Source organism: Ceratosolen solmsi, unplaced genomic scaffold, assembly GCF_000503995.2.
Source record: "Ceratosolen solmsi marchali unplaced genomic scaffold, CerSol_1.0 scaffold31, whole genome shotgun sequence".
Classification (NCBI taxonomy): Eukaryota; Metazoa; Arthropoda; class Insecta; order Hymenoptera; family Agaonidae; genus Ceratosolen; species Ceratosolen solmsi.
The window spans coordinates 3,910,267-3,930,085 of NW_011948432.1; the positions used below are offsets into that span (position 1 = coordinate 3,910,267).

General features: G+C 29.2%; 1 protein-coding gene across 1 annotated transcript in view; it reads right to left on the minus strand.

Moving 5' to 3' along the window:
- Positions 1–2,675: 2,675 nt before the first annotated feature.
- LOC105364407 (lachesin) overlaps positions 2,676–19,819 on the minus strand; it is a 79,356-nt gene continuing 62,212 nt past the window's right edge. The window contains exons 6-8 of the mRNA XM_011502319.1: positions 10,310–10,429; positions 8,666–8,836; positions 2,676–2,920 (exon numbers count right to left, since the gene is read on the minus strand). Of these exons, the coding sequence (XP_011500621.1) occupies positions 2,676–2,920; positions 8,666–8,836; positions 10,310–10,429 (536 nt within the window). The remainder of the gene's footprint in view (positions 2,921–8,665; positions 8,837–10,309; positions 10,430–19,819) is intronic.

The window sequence follows — 19,819 nt, forward strand, 5'->3', positions numbered from 1 at the left end:
ATAAATAAATTTAGCATATAACAGAATATAACAGCGAGAAAAAGTAAATTAGAGCAATATATATGGAATGCAATTATTAAAAATAGAAAGCAATGTAATTAGAAATAAATCAATCGTTAGCTTTCATAATCATCATAATAATACTTACTATTTACGTACGATGACGTGTTTGATGTAGTTTAAAAAAATTTTTTTTATGACATTCATAGCCCCTTTACAATCAATTACTTATATTTCGTTTCTAATGTAGAATAAGAATAAGAATATGTTGAGGTTATTATATGGTTGGATTCGCAGACTTCGGTTATTTAATCGAATTTATCATGATGCAGAGATTACCGACTGAATGTAGATTTATTTTGTAAAGACGTTTTATTGAATTAAATATATATTTTTGTATAAATCACTATTTGATTTAGCATCAAGAAAAAAAGCTGAGATTGCTAATTGCTAGTAAGTAGAGAATGATGAGACAAAATAGCAAGTGAATCTTATCCAGTCATAATAAATAAACATAATAAATAATATATAAACATTCAATTTTTATAAATTAACTGACCTAGACAATAGAAGGATTCATGTATAAGTTCCAATTTTTGTATAAATTACTATAGTTAAATCTCTTATAATTATAAAACAGAATATTGTTAAATAGAATACAATTTAATTTTGTAAATTCAGAAATGTAATATTTTATTTACTTTTTCCTTGAGTGATATTTACTCGCCAAGTTATTATTAAACGACACATTATAGGTGAATAGAAGTGTGAAAGTTTCATACAACAATATATGGATGTATTTATATAAATAACAATACAAAAATCAAATTTAGCCCATCAATATGTAACATATATATTATGTATATATACACGTATACATACATATATTGAGAATAATTAAGAATAATTTTATAGGATTTAATAAAGGAAAATAATTGATCCGTATATTTTCCGAAGACACGAACATGCGTTTTGTATATTGAAAAATGTATGACTTTTTGGCACGATGAGTAGCACTTTTTATATGACTCAAAAACTTTATTACAGTAGCTAATAAAAGAATTTTATTTAAATTATGGGTCACTTTTTACAAATACGATCATGATATGATTTTTTTTTTTTTTATTATGATATGCTGTTTTATCTATCTATCTATATATATATATATATATATATATATATTAATAATAATATATGTCCTTTTTAATCTTTTTTTTTTGTTCTTGCAATTTTAGTTGTACAATTAGTATAGTTTTAATATTATACTTTAAAAACAAAAGTTAAAAATAAAAAATATTTTATAATTCCATCTACTTTTTCAGCTTTATCTATCTTAGAAAAAGTCTATGTACAACAGTATTTAATGCACAAATTAATTATCGATGAATATTGTACAACGTAAAATTTAATGAAATGGATAGAAATATAAGGAACGAGTAATTTTAATTGTAATTTTATTTTATCGAAAAAAAAGCGATATGAAATGAAAATTTAAGATTCAAAATAGATTTCCTTTTGTAAAATTACGCTTATTTGAAAAAGGATTCTTTTGAAATAACATTATTTCTTTTTAATGAAGAATCAATTATTTAAAATTCAAGTATAATATAACGAACGATAAGAGGGTATTTTAATGATTAATTATTTGGATACAAAGAGTCAGTTATATTTAAGGCATGCAAAATTACAAATAGAAAATGATATAATAAATAAAAAAAAAATGAATAAATTATGAAGCATGAATTGGCAAAGTAAAAAAAGAATATTTTGCTTGAATTTTTTGTCGTTTAGCATATAAAATGATTATATGTATTAATTTTCGCTATCCCGTCTATTTTTAATTCACTTTTCCATCAATTAGTAATAGTTAATAATACTGCTGATTGATTGGGAATTAAATAGTTATATATATATATATATATATATATATATATTAGTTATTCGTCTGACGAATAAAGTAAAACTTTTATATATTTATTGCTACTTAATAAAATCTAGCAAATTTTAGACAATTACAAACAAATAATAAAAACTTACGTTATACTTATGTTTTGGAAATCCTCCATTCGACTTCAAGAATTTAAGCATTGAATACATTTTGTTTTTAAATATGCGGCATCGTTAATATAACGAAAAATCGACAAAATCATATTCCCATCCGAACGAGGATAACAATATTTCCATACCTCATTATTCACGCAGCCGATAAAGAAATAAATAATAAAAAAGCCGATAAATAAATCAATTAAAATAGAAATAGAAACGAGCGAACGATAGAAATTTGGTCTGCTAAAATTCAATGATCCTAAAGGCCACTCTCTCTCTCTCTCTCTCTCTCTCTCTTCCATCATTACTTCCCAATCATTGTGGTGGCAAACTCGACTATTCTTAAAGCATAAGCTGCCCCCAATCTCGGTCTTGGAAAATCACTCCCGTTTGTCATCTGGACTGGATCGACGACTCGAGCCATCGCCGAATCTCCGAGTGAAAGTCCAGCTGAACGCATCGACAGAGAAAAATATGATCCCTAGCTAACGTAAGAAACCACAAGGACATAAATTGTTGTAGGCACTAGCAGAGCCGAGGCACTCGCGACGGGCCTCGTGGGCGTATCCTCGCAAGCTGATCCTCGCGTCTTACTTTTTACAAGCCCCGTGTGACCGGTCCCTCCGGTTCTACGCCCTCGGCTCTGCCAACATGAGTATCGTGAAGATGGCCGCGACGAGTGCCAGGGCTTGCGTCACTCGGCTGCCGTTGGCCGACGCGTTGCTCCTGGGTCGGAGTGTCGAGCCACTCTCCCTCAGCGAACCCTGATAAACGTGGTTCAAGCGGTTACTCAGCTCCCGCTCCTCCGTCTCGTACTCGTTGTTACTTGATCCGCCATTGTGGTGCTCGTGCTTACGCTCCTGCAGTGCGATCTCTGTAATTGTAAGATTATTTGCCGATACTTTAAGTCCCGCAAGCACGGTTATTGTTTATTGGGTACATTTTCGGCTGCTCTAAGGATTTCGTCGAGCCCTCCCACGCATCCCATTAATGTTCATCACTCCCGTTCTGTCAATCCAAGTGTATTTAATTAATTGTTCATCCCGTCGCGTCCGTCCCTGGGCATCTACAGAACGGTAATTAACTTTCTCTTCCCTCTATCACATACTACTTACTCCCTTATACTTTTCTATTTTCCTTTTTTTTTTCTTTTTTCTTTTCGTTCTTTCGTTCTGGCGTTTCGAACAATTTATACGAATTAAAAGTGAAAATTTTTGTTTCCATCACCGCTCGTTGCTCATTTTAGTCTCTCAAACGGATTGTTTCTCTCAAATAATTCATGCTCGACCCACCACTTCCGCGTACAACTCATTTAAAGCGATTTAAATACATAAATGAGCTAATTGCTTTCAATCGGTCTAAAGATAATAATTGTTCGCAAATATATTAGAAAACGGGCATATATAATACTATATAGCCTATTAAACAATACGAAGCCGGAAAAAAAATAATACTTTTTTTACGTATAACATCGTTGTACCCCACCACCGGCAATCGTCGAACTTGACGAAAGAAATTATTTACAAATTCCTACCCGTCAGCCGAGATTTATCTGCTAATAGAGATAGAGATATTCGTGATATGAAATTTGAAATTTATAAGAGCTTTTTTACGTGCAACTTAGTGAAGATGTTTTTGTTTTGTTTTGTTTTGTTTTGTTTTGTTTTGTTTTGTTTTGTTTTGTTTTGTTTTGTTTTGTTTTGTTTTGTTTTGTTTTGTTTTGTTTTGTTTTGTTTTGTTTTGTTTTGTTTTGTTTTGTTTTGTTTTGTTTTGTTTTGTTTTGTTTTGTTTTGTTTTGTTTTGTTTTGTTTTGTTTTGTTTTGTTTTGTTTTGTTTTGTTTTGTTTTGTTTTGTTTTGTTTTGTTTTGTTTTGTTTTGTTTTGTTTTGTTTTGTTTTGTTTTGTTTTGTTTTGTTTTGTTTTGTTTTGTTTTGTTTTGTTTTGTTTTGTTTTGTTTTGTTTTGTTTTGTTTTGTTTTGTTTTGTTTTGTTTTGTTTTGTTTTGTTTTGTTTTGTTTTGTTTTGTTTTGTTTTGTTTTGTTTTGTTTTGTTTTGTTTTGTTTTGTTTTGTTTTGTTTTGTTTTGTTTTGTTTTGTTTTGTTTTGTTTTGTTTTGTTTTGTTTTGTTTTGTTTTGTTTTGTTTTGTTTTATTTCAAGATCTGTGCAGAAGAGGGTACGTGCGCGCCTGCCTGCATACGTATATTGCTCTTTTCAAATGTCCGATGACCTGATTTTTAAAATTATATTTATATAAATTTATAATAAATGCAATAAAATTCATTGAATATTATAATAAAATGTACTAATTATGGAGCTCAATACGGACGCGAATTAATTATCAATCATGAATTACTTGATCATATTCCTAACATTATCGTGCAGTATAGAAACCGTTTAATTTATTATATATATATATATATATATATATATATATATATATATATATATATGAGTTTATTAAATTATAAGTTCTCTTCGGTACAATTTAATTATAGAAAGTATAATTTATTGAAATTAAATTTACTCCAGTTTTCAATAGTGCTTATATTTATTATGAACCATCCATCCGACACGTTTATTGGATTCGTTTATTTTATATTGTGAATTTGTAAGTCATATTCAACATTAATCTATTATGATGAATTTTTATAATAAAAGAAAATTCAAATCCACGAACATATTATTACGTGCATATTAGCAGCGGAAATAAACTCCTTGAAAAACATAAGCCGAGAGAAAATCTTACAAGCAGAACAAGTGACTCGTAATACAAGATATATTTTATCAATTGTAAATGTTACAATGCATATTGAATAAAAAATTAAAAAATTGTGTAATAATAAAGCGCGCTCATCTAGATTAAGACATATTTCGTTTGGATTATTTAATAATAACGACAACAATAACTATAAAAACAATCAGTATAATAATAAACGAAAAACAGTAATGTTCATCGTATTACCGTTTTCACTGTATTGTAAAAATTAATATAACGTATGTGTTAGTTTTTATCGAGCTACAAGTAAATTTCTTACATTGAAGAAGTTCCGATTTATATTGCAGTTCTTTTTCAGAGGTTGTTCGTTATCGGCTTCCCTTACAATAATTTTTCCTATCCTTCGACTAAGAAGAAAGTACGGACAATCGTCTCTCAATCTCCGAGCAACCGCAAAATTACTAAAAACGTCAAAAACAAGATGCGAAACAAACAGCGGAGCACGAAAAAATTGGAAGACGATGGTCGTATATGAAAGAATATGAAAAAAGGGTGTCAACGAGAAAAATGAGAAGAAAGTTATCAAAGATAGATAGATAAAGAGAAAGAGCAAGTGGAGCAAGTGTAGAGGGAGCGAGAGGGAGGAGTGAAAATAACCTGGCTAGATGATAAGCCGAAGAAAAGGCGTAGGAGGAAAAGAAGTAGGGGCAGTGAGGCGCTAGAAAAGTCAGTGAAACAATATCTGGCGCGTATTAGTTATCGTTTATCAGAGGCCAAGTGGCGGGGAACCGAAAACGTGTACACGTAGACGACTTGCACACATGCAAGCACAAAGTGAGGGCGGCGAAGTAGTAGCCAGTATGGCGAAAATTGGGTGAGCCATCTGTTGCCAGACATAATCGATAAAAGTACACCAAGTGTTATCAGAGCTAAACTGCTACTTTCCGAGGCCTGCCCTCTTCCTCCTACCTATACCATACGGCGCTCGAGTCTTATCCCCTGCGGAGTTTGTGCTTCCTGCTTCTTTTTTTCGTTTTTTTTTTTTTTTTTTTTTTTTTTTTTTTACCCTTCTACGTATCCAGTCCGAGGAAAAAGTGCTTTATGCTGCCGTGGCGCGTAATTACCGGATACGGAAAGGTTCAGTCAGCGTTAACAATTGCGCTGATTTTCCGACGAGCTGCCACTGCTTAGAAGCTTCATTTGATTCGAGATAAAGAGCGTCAAGTCGTTTAAGTCCTTAATGAAGACTAAGATTTTAACTTGATAGGACTTTCTTATTTCGTATAATCCAAATATTTATTCTTTCGATTAATATTTATAATGTAAGGATCGTTTTTTACGTAATCGGACGTTTTGCATTTTTCGACCGTCGACTGTTAATTCTATGTTACTTCTTTCCGAGCCCAATTGTCTGTGAAAAATAGTGCAATCGATGCTTTTCTAACATACGTCATTGTAACACTTGTCGTCATTGTAATTTTTAACCCTCACCACAACAACCACATGCATAATAAATTAAAATTTATAACCTATAATAAGCGTAGATTAAAAAATTATTGAGTAGTTATTCCATTGTTTTTTTGTTTTTTTGTTTTTTTGTTTTTGTTTTTTTTTTTATTTTGATTTTTATTATTTTTATCTGCCTCTACTAATACATATATATATATATGTGTGTGTGTGTGTGTGTGTGTGTGTGGGTGTGGGTGTGTGCGTGTGCGGATGCTCAGTTAGTCTAGTAAATATACTAAATGGATTAATTATCAAATACATATAAGAACAATATTCTTCGGTATAAAAATGTTATTAAAGATTATTGATTTCTATTTCAACTACATGTGCATCTATCAATATTTCATTAGTAATCATTTTTAATGCCTACAATGGCCTTTATTAAAAAAGATTTAGCTCTGTAGAACAAATATTTATAAAGAGAGTTAATGTTGATTAATAAATTGTGATTATATTTACTACTTACAATATAATTGTCAACTACATCAAAACTATTGTTATTAATAGAATTATTATATTATTATATTTTAAGTCAGTCTGCCTTAATCGTCTTTACTGAATCAACTTTAATGTAGATGTAATTTTAGATAACATTATTGAGAATAAGTATTTGTTAGGAACATTTTTAATAAATTTTATAAGAATTAATGAATTCAATGGCTCTTCAATGCCAAAGTAAGCAATTTCATTAAAAATTCTACGAATAATACAATGTCCACTCGTTGCAATTATAATTTTATCGTCATTGTTCACACTGACAAGATATTGTACAATTAAAAGGAAAATCAAATAAAAGTTTCAGTCTTACTGCATTAATTAATGATCTTTTCCAATAGATGGATGATTAAATTAGATTGTGTATTTAAACGATTACTTACTATTGCAAATAATTATATTACAACATTATCTACCAATCATTATGTTATTTACGATGAGAATTAATTTTTCTATGCATTTAATATGATTTTAAGCTGTAACGATTACGTATAGAATGTATAAACGAAAGAATCGAGATATAGATTGGGATTAGTTAAACATACGTTAAAAGAATAAGGAAAATCTAAATAAATTAACCCTGTTAATAAGAATTCATTCTATTTTCTCAAACTTGAGTGTAATTCTAGAATGAAAATAAAAAGTATTTCGGTAATTAGAAGAATTGCAAATTAAAAGTGTATTTAAAAGAGAGTGATTTTATCACTTGATTCTGCTTAGTTTTCTTTCAATAGATCTTCTGAATAATACTTTACTATTGTCTAGATGCTAAATCGAAATTTTAATAATACTAATGCTAATGCTGATAAGCAAAGCAATTGACAATTTCACGATGAAATCTCGATTCGCATAAAGTATAAAAAGTGCAATTTTTAATTACTATATTAAATTTACTATCTTTAAAATATCATTAAAATATAAACGGAGTATAGCATGCTCATCATTGATAATGTCATGGAATATCGTCATATTTGTATTTTAAGCTTTAATTTTAAGCTTTAATATTAATCGTTTCTTTTTCTTTTTTTTTTTTTAATTTTTAATTCTAGAAAGTTGCAGCAATCTTATGAAAATCGATTAGTGATACCGTGATGACAATTGTAACGTCCCTTACGTCCGTAATAAAACGAAAGTAAACGAAGGAATGAGCAGGAGGTGGATCGCGAAAGATGGAAAGCATTGAAATCGGACGGGGAAAGTACGGAAAGCAGTTCTTTAAACGGGTATTTTCCGGTGTAAACGGACGCCTCTCGTCTCGCATCTCTCGATCCCTTTCGTGAAAACTGCAACGAGTAGCGCAGTCACGCGATCAGATAAGCTTCTGCTGCGGCTGCTGCTCGCTCTTACCGAAGAGGCCCGATGGTGGCGATGGGTCGATGGCGCGGAGGGAACGAGGGGGAAGTTGGCTAAAGTGCCTCACTATTTCTCTCACTATTTCCACTAACAGGTATACTAAGATAGATTATTATTTCATTAGAGTAAACAAATAATTCGCGTTATTTAATCGAGGGACTCTCATTGCTAAACGAGTTCTTTATTTAATTTAGCAACAATTATTGATGCGACTGCCATTCGGCTGGTTAGGGCATGTTTATCATTTTCATTAGACGTTCTAATGTAAATGATTGCATTGATATTAACGAGCGGCTAGTATTGTGAATTATTATTACTTTATTCTTGAATCTCTTTAGTGATGATGTTTTCACCGAGTGCAATAATTTATATACACTAGTGGCCGCGAGTAGTGACTCGTTGAAATTGTATTTCAAAAGGAAATTTGAATGTTGTTAATTTCGTGGATATTTTCTCAAGGCCCGCGAATGAAAAATTACTTACTTTTATTATTTTCGATAATAATAATTTTGATTTTGGTTACAGATAAGGCTGCTGGAAAAGCTTACCGTACAATCTTATGCCACTTTCAGCGTCGCCCAAGGAATTTTTCGAGATACATTTGTATCCGCCGAAATCGCGTGCTTGTAGATCTCGAACTATCAATTGCATCCAGGCGCTGTACATGTTTGATATTTCTTCGGACATAGCGTACTTATCGTTGCTAATTATCATTTCTCCTGCCAGTCAGAGCCAAGAACAAAAAGATTAATAGGTTGCCATTAGATAATTGTAAATAATTATATTAGATAGAACATTCAATTGATTCGCATTCACTATGTTATCTACGGCACTCTAAACTCTAAAAGATTAAGGATTTTGAATGAATGCCACTCTATTTATTTACGTTGGAATTTTATTGATGATTTTGTAATTTTGTATTTATCCTGTAGCACTTTGAGCTCTCTTCATATCCTTTACAATTTATCTAATTATGTAATATGACTTTACTTTTATTTCTTCTTCTCTTTTTTTTTTTATTTTTTTTTTTTTTAATTTTATATACACTAATAATCGTTTATACGCTAGCGCAAGGTGTTAAATTATTTAGTGTTGTTATCGTATAACGTAAATCGGGCGCAATAAAGAAGTGTGCTTCAGTGGGTTGTATAATAAATATTATAATTATATAGCCATTATGTTATAAACCTTAATAATTATGTATATTTAACTGCGCTGAGTAGTTTCATATTTATTATAATCATATTCTATAGGGAAAAAAAAATTAAATATTTTAATTATTCTTTAATCTATTAGATAAATATATGCTTACGTAAAAATAGAATAATCATTATAATTATGTTATAAAATTATGATCAAAATTTATGATTAGGATAGGAGTGTAATTGAAAAAAATTGAAAATGAACGGCCATGGTAATAATTAATTTAAAGAAATTTAATTCCGTTGATATTTATAAATATTTAGTTCATTTTATTTTATCTGAATATTTTATTGCAGTTTAAAATTATATGAACATTAGATTAAATAAATCATATATTTACTGATAATAGCATTTTCTTATTGTAAAAAATTATTGTATTTAAAAATTATCAATAATTTCTAGCGTAAAATATGTAAGAATTTTATTGCCCTCCTCAGCAAAATTACACATTGTAATAACAAATATAGATTGGATATTATATATGAATAAATTAATTTTTTTTTTTCTGTATGTTCTGAGTGTAAATTAAACTGTGCATAGGGCCTGTGTTGTACATAATTCCATTCTGTCACTTTGAATTTCTATAAAAGTAGAATTTGATGTTGTAAAAATCTATAAGAAGAAATGCTCATACGTATCATTTTATAAAAGAACTATTAAATGAATTTCTTAGATCCATAAAGTTTGTCAAATGAAATTAATAAAGTTTTAATGAAAGAATGTATACTAATCAGCTAATGTGACTCTCTTTAAGTGCCTAAATATATATATTTTTCAGTTTGGCTTACGTAGTTGAAAGTTAATATTGAAGTATTGAAAGTGATTAAATTAATTATTAAGGAGTGATATTTTTATGAATGAGTAAAATTGATATTGCAAGAGTTGCGTAATTCTTGAAATTGGCATGCTAATATTGACGAAAGTAGAAATGCATTCAATATGTAGTTATATATATATATATATATATATATATATATATATATACTTACCGTTCTCACGCGTCCAATAATTGATGGGTTTTGGCGAAGCTTCGACCTTGCAGGAGAGAGTCACATCGGTTCTAATCGGCGCGCCGACGAGTTGATTCGGCACTTCGATTAATGGGCGAACTAAAAGCAACGAATTCTCTGGTTTTTTATACAACGAATTTTATAAATAAGCTGGTTTTAATAATGATTAGAAGCAAATTTATATTGTTGTGCATGCATAAATTTTTTTCTTTCTATCTTATTTTCTATAGCTTTACGTCAGAAAAAAAGACAATAATTTTCTATGATATTTCAACAATTTTAGTATAAAATTTAACGAATGACTTAATTCTACTGACGTATTTTTGTCTTTAATTTATATTCTTACTAATTCAAATAGCCGTTGCTGTTACCCTTTCTATTTGAAAGTAATCTTAATTAACCGAAAACTTAAAACATGAAATGCTGGAATTTTCACGAACAATTATAAGTATCACAAATGTCATACAATTTTTTCATTAATTTACTTTGTACAAAAATTTAAAAAATTAATAGTTGAACATATTTTGTTAAATTTTTATTTTTTTTTATTTTTTTTTTTATTTTTTTTTTTTTTTTTTTTTTTTTTTTTAATGAATGTAGATAACTAATTTTCCAATTTTATTCCTACTGTAATCTAATGTAAAATTTATATTTATAATCAATGTAAATAATTAATGTAATGCATATATATCGATCAATTACATATTATTTGTATTTATGAAAAAAAAAATTACGTAAAATTATTATAGAAAAAATATTTTATAAAGAAGAATCAAAGCAACTCTGAAATGGAAGTAACAATTAACTATTTTATTAAGCCCATTCATTTTTATGCGCTATATAGTTAATAACAATTACAATTATTATTGTTATAATGTCTGGGATTATTATAAAAACATGCTATATTCTTTATCTTTACCGAGAGCTAATATTTGCATCAACAAAAATGTTATTGTTCTGGAATTTTTGAAGAGCAGATGTCATGTTTCAATATTCATAGAATTTGCTTCATTCACACTCTGACTCACATCCGCATATCTCTGTATATAAACCATTGAATGTGTAAAAAGGAGAATAGCAAATCATATATCCATGTGCGTAGGAGAGAGAATTAGAAGAAGAGGAAACAATCAATCGCATACGAGCCCAATCTGTGCTTCTCTATGGAAACATGCGTATGTATATGTGCATCCATTTCAGAAACATATGACAGCGACGCTAAAAAAAGAGACATACTCGCATGAATAGACATAGGTAAATTCCTGTATGCTTGCATATCTATATATATATATATATATAGAAGGCAATTAAAAATTTCTGACAGATCCGAATTTACCAATAGTGAGAACCATAAACCAATTGTACTATCCCGTTCTCATTTTTCCACACACACGCCCAGACACACACACACACACACACACACACACACACACACACAGAGTTATATAATTGTTATATGTACACGTTGACCGATTTGCATAACCATTAATGATATTTTATCAAATGGCTTGTATTTGGTTGGCCAATTGTGGAACAGAAAGAAAGAAAAAGTAAAGATAGAGAAAATAAGCGGAAGAGAGTGAGAGAGTGAGAGAGTGAGAGAGTGAGAGAGAGTGAGAGAGAGAGAGAGAGAGAGAGAGACATCAATAATGATAAAAGTAAAGAGAGAAAGCATGACCATACGAGTTCACTAGGCTGAATATAGGCTGATCTCACATACGGGTGGAAAAATGCATAAAAAAATTTATTAACGAGGAGTCAATGTATTTTCAGCAAAATTATAAGTGTGTGTAACACGTAGAAGCAAAAATACGTGTATTACAAATCTGTTAAATTAATACATTAAATTGTCATTGGCTGTTTAAATGATAGTAACTGTTTAGTCGTTTTTCATGAATTAGTTTAATTTGGTGTGGAATTTATGTTAAATTTTTTACGCTTTTATTGTTGTTGAGTGAATAATAGATGATTGAATGAAATCGTTTCGTATTATTAAGTTTCTTGATGCAGTTTCATTATATTAAATTTTTTACCCAACTCGTATGGAAGATATAAAATTCTTTATAGTCCTGTTATACTTTAGCATTATAGGAATTCTGAAGAAAAAAAAATACTTTTAAATCTCAACCTCTCGTTATGATGCAAAAATGATTTGAAACATTAAAGTCTTAAGAGACAATTCCATAAAAATGTAGTGAACGATACATTCGATTTTCTATCTATTAAATTGTTTATTCTTAAACGAAATTAATATAATTAAATAGTTATTATTCGGCATATCTATTGTATTATAAACAATTTTTAAAAATCAGATTTTCAGCTTTGAATATTGTTCACTAGCTTTCAAATTTTACAACTCTTTACCTTTTATTATTGGAATTAATGGATACACTTTTCGCGACGTCGATCGTAAAATCCTTTTTTCTTTTTTTTTTTATGCTTTCAGTGATTGATGATTATAATGATTGCGTTGAATTTCATATTGACTTGAATTTGATAACTTTTTTGTTGTTTTTTTTGTTTTTGTTTTTTTTTTTAACTATTATTTACAAACTTTATATTTATCATTATTTTTTTAATATTGATTATATATTTAGATACTAAGTTTTTTCAATAATGTATTTTTATAATTAAAACAATTTTTTAGTGTTTCTTAATTTCGAATGATATTGCTATACATAATTGTAATTAATTTATATAATATTTATTTTGGATAAATAAATAAACGAAATAAATAAACGAAATAAATAAATAAATATATATATGTATTCTTAGGATTAATTTGGAAAATAAATTATTTAGATTTATTTAAGTGAATCATCAAATTTTCATGGAAATGGGAAGGATATATTTAAAATTTTTTATTTTAACAAATTATTCATAAATTCTTTTATTTGTATAATAACTAATTAGTTTAGTTAAATATTGATGAAGCAAAGAATTTTCACTCGTGTTTATGAAATATAAAATTATATTTATAGATAATTATTACGTGAAATATATTTATTTTTACATTATGTATAAGAGATTGGATAAATTTTCTTTGCAGTATGCTACGTAGAGATTTTTAATAAGTTGCAAAATAATAATAATAGTTTAAAGAATTTTGAAACTTCTTTAATTCTTTCTTAATACTTCTGTTCAAATTTTTTACACGTATACTTTCCTATATATTGATTTTTACATTTTTTACATTATTAAAAGTTTAATATGTAATAAATTAATTATACACATATATATATATATATATATATATATATATAGAGAGAGAGAGAGAGAGAGAGAGAGAGAGAGAGAGTGTTTGTGAAAAGATTCATTATACTCTGATGCCTCTGAAAATATCTGCATATTCTTTCCATCAATGATAAGCCAAAAAATGAGCTTGGAAAATTTATATACATAAGTGATAATGTTTTTGAGATAATATACGCGTTGTAGAATTGAATGGAAAATGATAAATTTCTCCCTGCACTTAATTTAAAAGGCATTCTACTTTGCTTCAATGCAAATGCAAATTATTTTTTTCGATAAAGTATTTTGCTTCGTTGATTAAAAGGCGAGGGAAAGCAGGTTGGTTAACGAGTACTTTTAAAACGCACAGGGGACACAGGGCATTTAATGTTGCCGAGCTTAGCTCCGGCGCACAAAGGTACAAGAATATATATCTATGAAGTGTCGTAGAAGCGAGCGAACAGAGAAGATACCTGACGACGCATAATGTGATGCTGCCGTTTATGCTGCAATTAGCGGATAAGCGCGATCGACCATTCACCAAACCCCGGCTATATTTCCCTCCTTTATCGCCCACTACTGTACACGCACACGACACGCGCCTCTACATGCCCATGGGACAGCTAGCGTATATAGGTTTATTCCAACATTTATGATTGTTATCGGGAAGGTTCTTATTCTTCATTTATTTTTTTTCTCCATTAGGTAAGCTATTATAATTCAAGATAATAATTCAACATTATTTTATTATTTACTATTTGATGATATTAAATAGATTATGTATTTTAGACAAGTGAATTTACTGTAATACACATTTCGATGTTGTTAACACTAAATTGAGAAAATCAAATGGTTGTTTGTTGATTGTTGCTCTCTCAATTGCAAGTTTCAAATTACAACAATGTAATGATATTTTAAAATTAAACAAAAATATTGTTTTATTTATATATTTATTTATTTTATTTATTTATTTTTTTTTTTTTTACGCGAATCATAATTTTCTCTCTCCTTTTATTAATATAAGTAAAAACAAATAATTGCACACAATTTTCACTCACTCGTGATTATATAATTTATATTAGCGAATGACAAAAATATATATAATAATGATGAAATTACTATGCATTTTTCGTATGTTCCATAACTTTCATATTTATTTTATCAACAGCGAATAATCGATATAGTTTCTCTTCATTTGAAAGAAACGATTTTTTTTTTTTTTTTTTTTAATCAAATGTAGAATTTATTGATAAATTTGAAATTAAAATTAGCAAGTATTCAATATTTATTTTACTATATTTTCCTTGATACGAAATATTATTATACCGATGTCAATATATTTTGTCTCTTTTACCTTATCCATTATTGGTTTATAACATGAAGAAATATTATGAAACGTCTTTTCTAATATATCTCTTATGAAACATAGTATATTTTGTCGTTTTCATTATTATATTATATGACAGTTTTCAATGTTCATAATGTCTCTTAATTTTCAGTTTTCTCAAACTAAATCAAATAGCGTTCTAAACCCTATTGAACTTTCACTTTTATAATGAAAGCCCGAATGCCTTAATAAAAATAACATCTTTATCAAACAACGTAAGCGAGGGATAGAAAAAATATTGACATTTTAAAATATATCCATCGAATTATTAAAATTTCCCTCTCACGCTCCCTTTCAGTTTTGAACTGATAAAATTACGTTCAATTAAAATACCATTCTTTGACGTATTACGGGAAGGACCATTTTCCTGAACACTCAGTTAAAAGCCTTAATAGTTGCGCGTACTTTAAACGCTTACTGTCATTGTCTAACCCGCGTCCCATCGAGCTCATAAAGATTGTGGCATCATCTCCATCAGCTGCATCAAGCCCTCTGGCACGGAAAAAGCGCTTCCTTGATGAACTTTCTTTTTTTTTTTTCCGTTTCTTATGTTTTTTTACTCAGCGGCTTCTCTTTTATATAGGTAATACGCGCGCGCGCGGGTGTGTGTGTGTGGTGTGTGAGTGAGCGATTGTATGTGTGTGTATATATATATATATATATATATATATATATATATATATATATACATATATTCATGCGCGTTTGTGTGTATGTATGTATAATATACTTGACTCGCCATGGTAATCGACATTTTCACGTCGGCCTCGTCGACAGCGAGTCGCGCAATTAACGTCAGAGAAGCGCGTTGCTTCGTCTTTAGTGTCTTGTCGGGCGCTTAATGATAGTAAGGTAATCTATCGATAGAGAGAGAGAGAGAGAGAGAGAGAGAGAGAGAGAATCCCAAGGCAAAGGAAGCTAGAGTAAAAATGCTTTTACACGCGAAATTTTAGGGTTGGACGAGTGGCGTACTTGTCTTCCGCTTCTCGCTTTACTTTTCTTAATTCCTTTTTTATCATAGCTCGCCACGACATCTTCCGTCGTCGTCGTCGTCGTCATCATCGTAGTCGTCGCTACAGTAGCAGGGGCACGATCGCGTAGACGTGAGAGTACGCGAGTAGAGTATAAAAGCGGGCGAAAAGTTTACGGGCAAAGCGTTTCAGAGCCCACCTCCTCCATCCCTACTACTTCCAACAACCGTAACCGCGCCCCATCTGCAGGAGTAGGTGGTAATGTAGAAAAGGATCGAGCACGTTATCTTATCGTTCCAGCAGCATCGCACGCTCGTGCTTCCTCGTGTCTGCCTCTATATATATACTTTCTCTACTCTCTCTGACTCTCTACTTCCACACGCAGCACTTACGCTATACTTTGCTTTTCTGCACGCGGATAGTCGTCCTGTCCTTTCACTCGGTGCATTGCAGTAGTTGCCGACTTTCCTTTATATAGCTAGAGAATTGGATAAAGGATGGTAGGAGGTAAGAAATTGAAAGAATAATAGTGGAGGGAGATAGAAAATAAGAGAGATAATAAGATAGAGATAATGCGAGGCAGATGTAGAGGGGGAGGCTAGATAAAAAGAAAAAACGTAAACGACCAAGAGAGCGAATAAAGTAAATTAATATAGCGTGGATTAATATATCCGAAGTATATATACGATGGGTTGATGTGAGCAATCGTAGGGAGTAAAAAATCGGAAGTTAAAGAGGAAGGCAATGAGGGAGAGGAGGTTGGAGAACACGCGAGTAGGCGCGAAGAAAATTAATAGATATTCAAGTCCGAGATGCAACAAGGCGTAAAAGAGACAAAATAATGGAAAGTACGGAATTAAAATACGTTTGAAAATGGAGGAAAGAGAGAGCCCGAGAGCTTTAAGAAATAGATAGTTAGTACTATAGTAGATGTTTGCCATTCTATTGGAAAAATAATTAACCGTAGTTCTTTCAAATGCTGCGTCTTTTTCTTCTCTTATTCGGTACCATCGTTCGGTCAAATTAAGCTTCATCGTATCGAATTTCGTACCTAGCAATAGTAATCTGCTACGGTCAGTTGTAAATGAACGATTTATACTCTTTTCACTTAATTAAAAACTGAATTATTTTATTTATTGTGTATTAAATATTTCGGTTGTATTTGTGAAATATAATTTAGTTAATATTAATACATATTTGAATAGGCTCGTTGAAGGTTAGTATGGAATATGTTATATTGAATTTATTTGTATATTTTTATGAGAAAATTATTACTTTCAAGCACGAGCTAATTTTTCAATAATTAATTTTTCAAATATTTCGAAGAATGTCTAAGAATAGTTTAATTATAAAATAATTGAAACTACAAGTGTGTAATCATATATCAATTTAATATACTTGAACTGATTTACTGGAAATCGAAAAATCCAGCATATTGACAAAATTCGTATCGTCAAATTAATAATTAGTTATGGCAGTTCTAAACGTATATTTTTTACATTAGTAATGAAAAACGTGTCAACGAGATTTATGTAAGCATAAATAATTTAAAAAAAAAAAAAAAAAAAAAAAAAAAAAAAAAAAAAAAAAAAAAAAAAAAAAAAAATAATTTGAAAAAAGTTATATACTGTAGTCACTTATATATAAGTTAAACGTTAAAACATAAATTAATTCTTCCATACAATTGTATTCGTTACAATTGGTTAAAAAATTATATTAAAATTGTTAATATTTAATACTATAAAATATTTTTAAACTTACTTATTAGAAAATATGTTAGAAAAATATTAAAAATTTATATAAAATAACTAAAATTACTAATTGTTATCTCAGTTTCATTAAAATAATCGCAGTGAGCACAAATATTATCGCCATCTCCTTTATGACGTTGCAGATTTAAGATTTTCAGCTTTAACCCCTTGTGCTTTAATTTCTTGCGAAAGCTATATATATTAGACTAGTTATCTCGGATTTTCATGCGGAGAGGTTAAATATCAGTCGTTTTAACGATCTAAATGAATAGCGATAAAATAGATACGATCAGATTTTCGATCAAGGAACAGAATTTTGAATTTTGATATCTCAATTAGTATTAGCGTCATATTGCACTTAATTTAAACAATGAAACAACGATTGTATCGATTACTTTCCCTTTTGTTTTCTATTAACAGTGGGCTTCGCTTTTGCTATTTTCCTATTTTTATAATATAACATTTTACAGCGTATTAGAATTTTTAATTACACTAAGCGAGTAATGTTCATGTTGTTTGTATATGTAATTAAACAATTATATTTTGGAGATTTAACTGTTTACTCGTGGGACTGGAGATATGGAGTAACTCGAGTATTAGGATGGGAATCGAGAATTAATTACCACACCTTATATATGTTTATTATGAACTCCATTTATTCTGTACGTGCGCCAAAAAGACTTATTATGTGTTAGTAATACTACCACTTACTATTCTCTTAAGTACTAACACACTCGAATAAAACGAGTGACTACGAGTAGATGCCCATGTTGTCAGATCGCTTGTAAATAACGAGATTTAAGGTTTTTGTTTCACTTTCTATATCCATAAATTCATCACTAGTATTGTCATCTTCTCATCTTTCTTTTATAAACCTCGTTGGTCGATAATTTAGTGCTTACATTAATTTAATTCTCTGGGCTTTTGTCTTTTTATGCTGGACTTTCGTTATTTGTTCCTAACATGAACCTATTTAATAATTGATTTTGCCACGTTGTTAAAAAAAAAATATTAATTATAGATTTCTACCTATGAGATATATTTAGGCCGTATGCATTAATCCTTATTTAATTTAAATTGCTTGTAAATATACCTAATCAAATGATTTTAACAATGAAAAATAAAAGTACGCGTTCGTGCGTTATTTTTTTGATGTTCATAATCAAGTATATCAAGTAATTGCAATATTTATATTTTAATTAAATAATTTTATTTATATAATATGAAACTAATTTTATTACCTCAATTGACGTATAAATGATATAGTATAAATAATATAATGATATATGAATAATATAGTAAAATACATGTTTGAGTATAAGTTTTTTAAATAAATAGCATTAATAATAACGAGTTCATACGCAATAAATTTAGAGATATATAGAATACTTGGTTAATGCAACTTTGTGATTTGAAATTTTACAGATTATATAAAATTGTAGATGCCTATTGCGTGTATGAAATCGTTGACAATTATTTATTAGAAAAATATCGAGGATTTGTATATTATGAGAGCACCTCATAAATGTGACATATGGTTATCTAAGAAATCCAATGAAACGTCACTATATGATGGGAATTATCAAAGAAATAAAAAAAATTTTAAATGTACAATAAACTGCGGAAACCTTATAAAATTAAACCTTTTCTAAAACTTTTTAAGATCACATATATTTTTAACAATTGTTTATCTTTGTTTACTTTATTGTTCCTTACTTGAAAATGTATTTAAGCTGTTGGCGACAGAAAAGTTATATACGCATTAGTCATAGAAAGCATTGACCATCGGAGCATTGTATAAATTTTTTAAATAAAAACTTGTACGTCGAAGTATTCAAGTAGTCGACAAAGAGGAAAAAAGAGATGCATATTAATGGAGACAAGATAATCTTTGCATATTTTAAAATTACTAGCGAAAAAGATTTTAAACAGATTCTAATACACTCAGAGTATTTTCAGACAAGAAAAACGCTTAGAATCTTTTTTAATTATTTTAGTTATAAATAGCAACTAACATTATATTTATTAGATTATTCGCCATTAAACATTAAAGGTTATTGTAATTTATTTTAATGTATAATTTATTCAATGCTTTATTAGTGATAGTAAAATAAGAACTAAATATATTATGAGAGTACATATATTGATA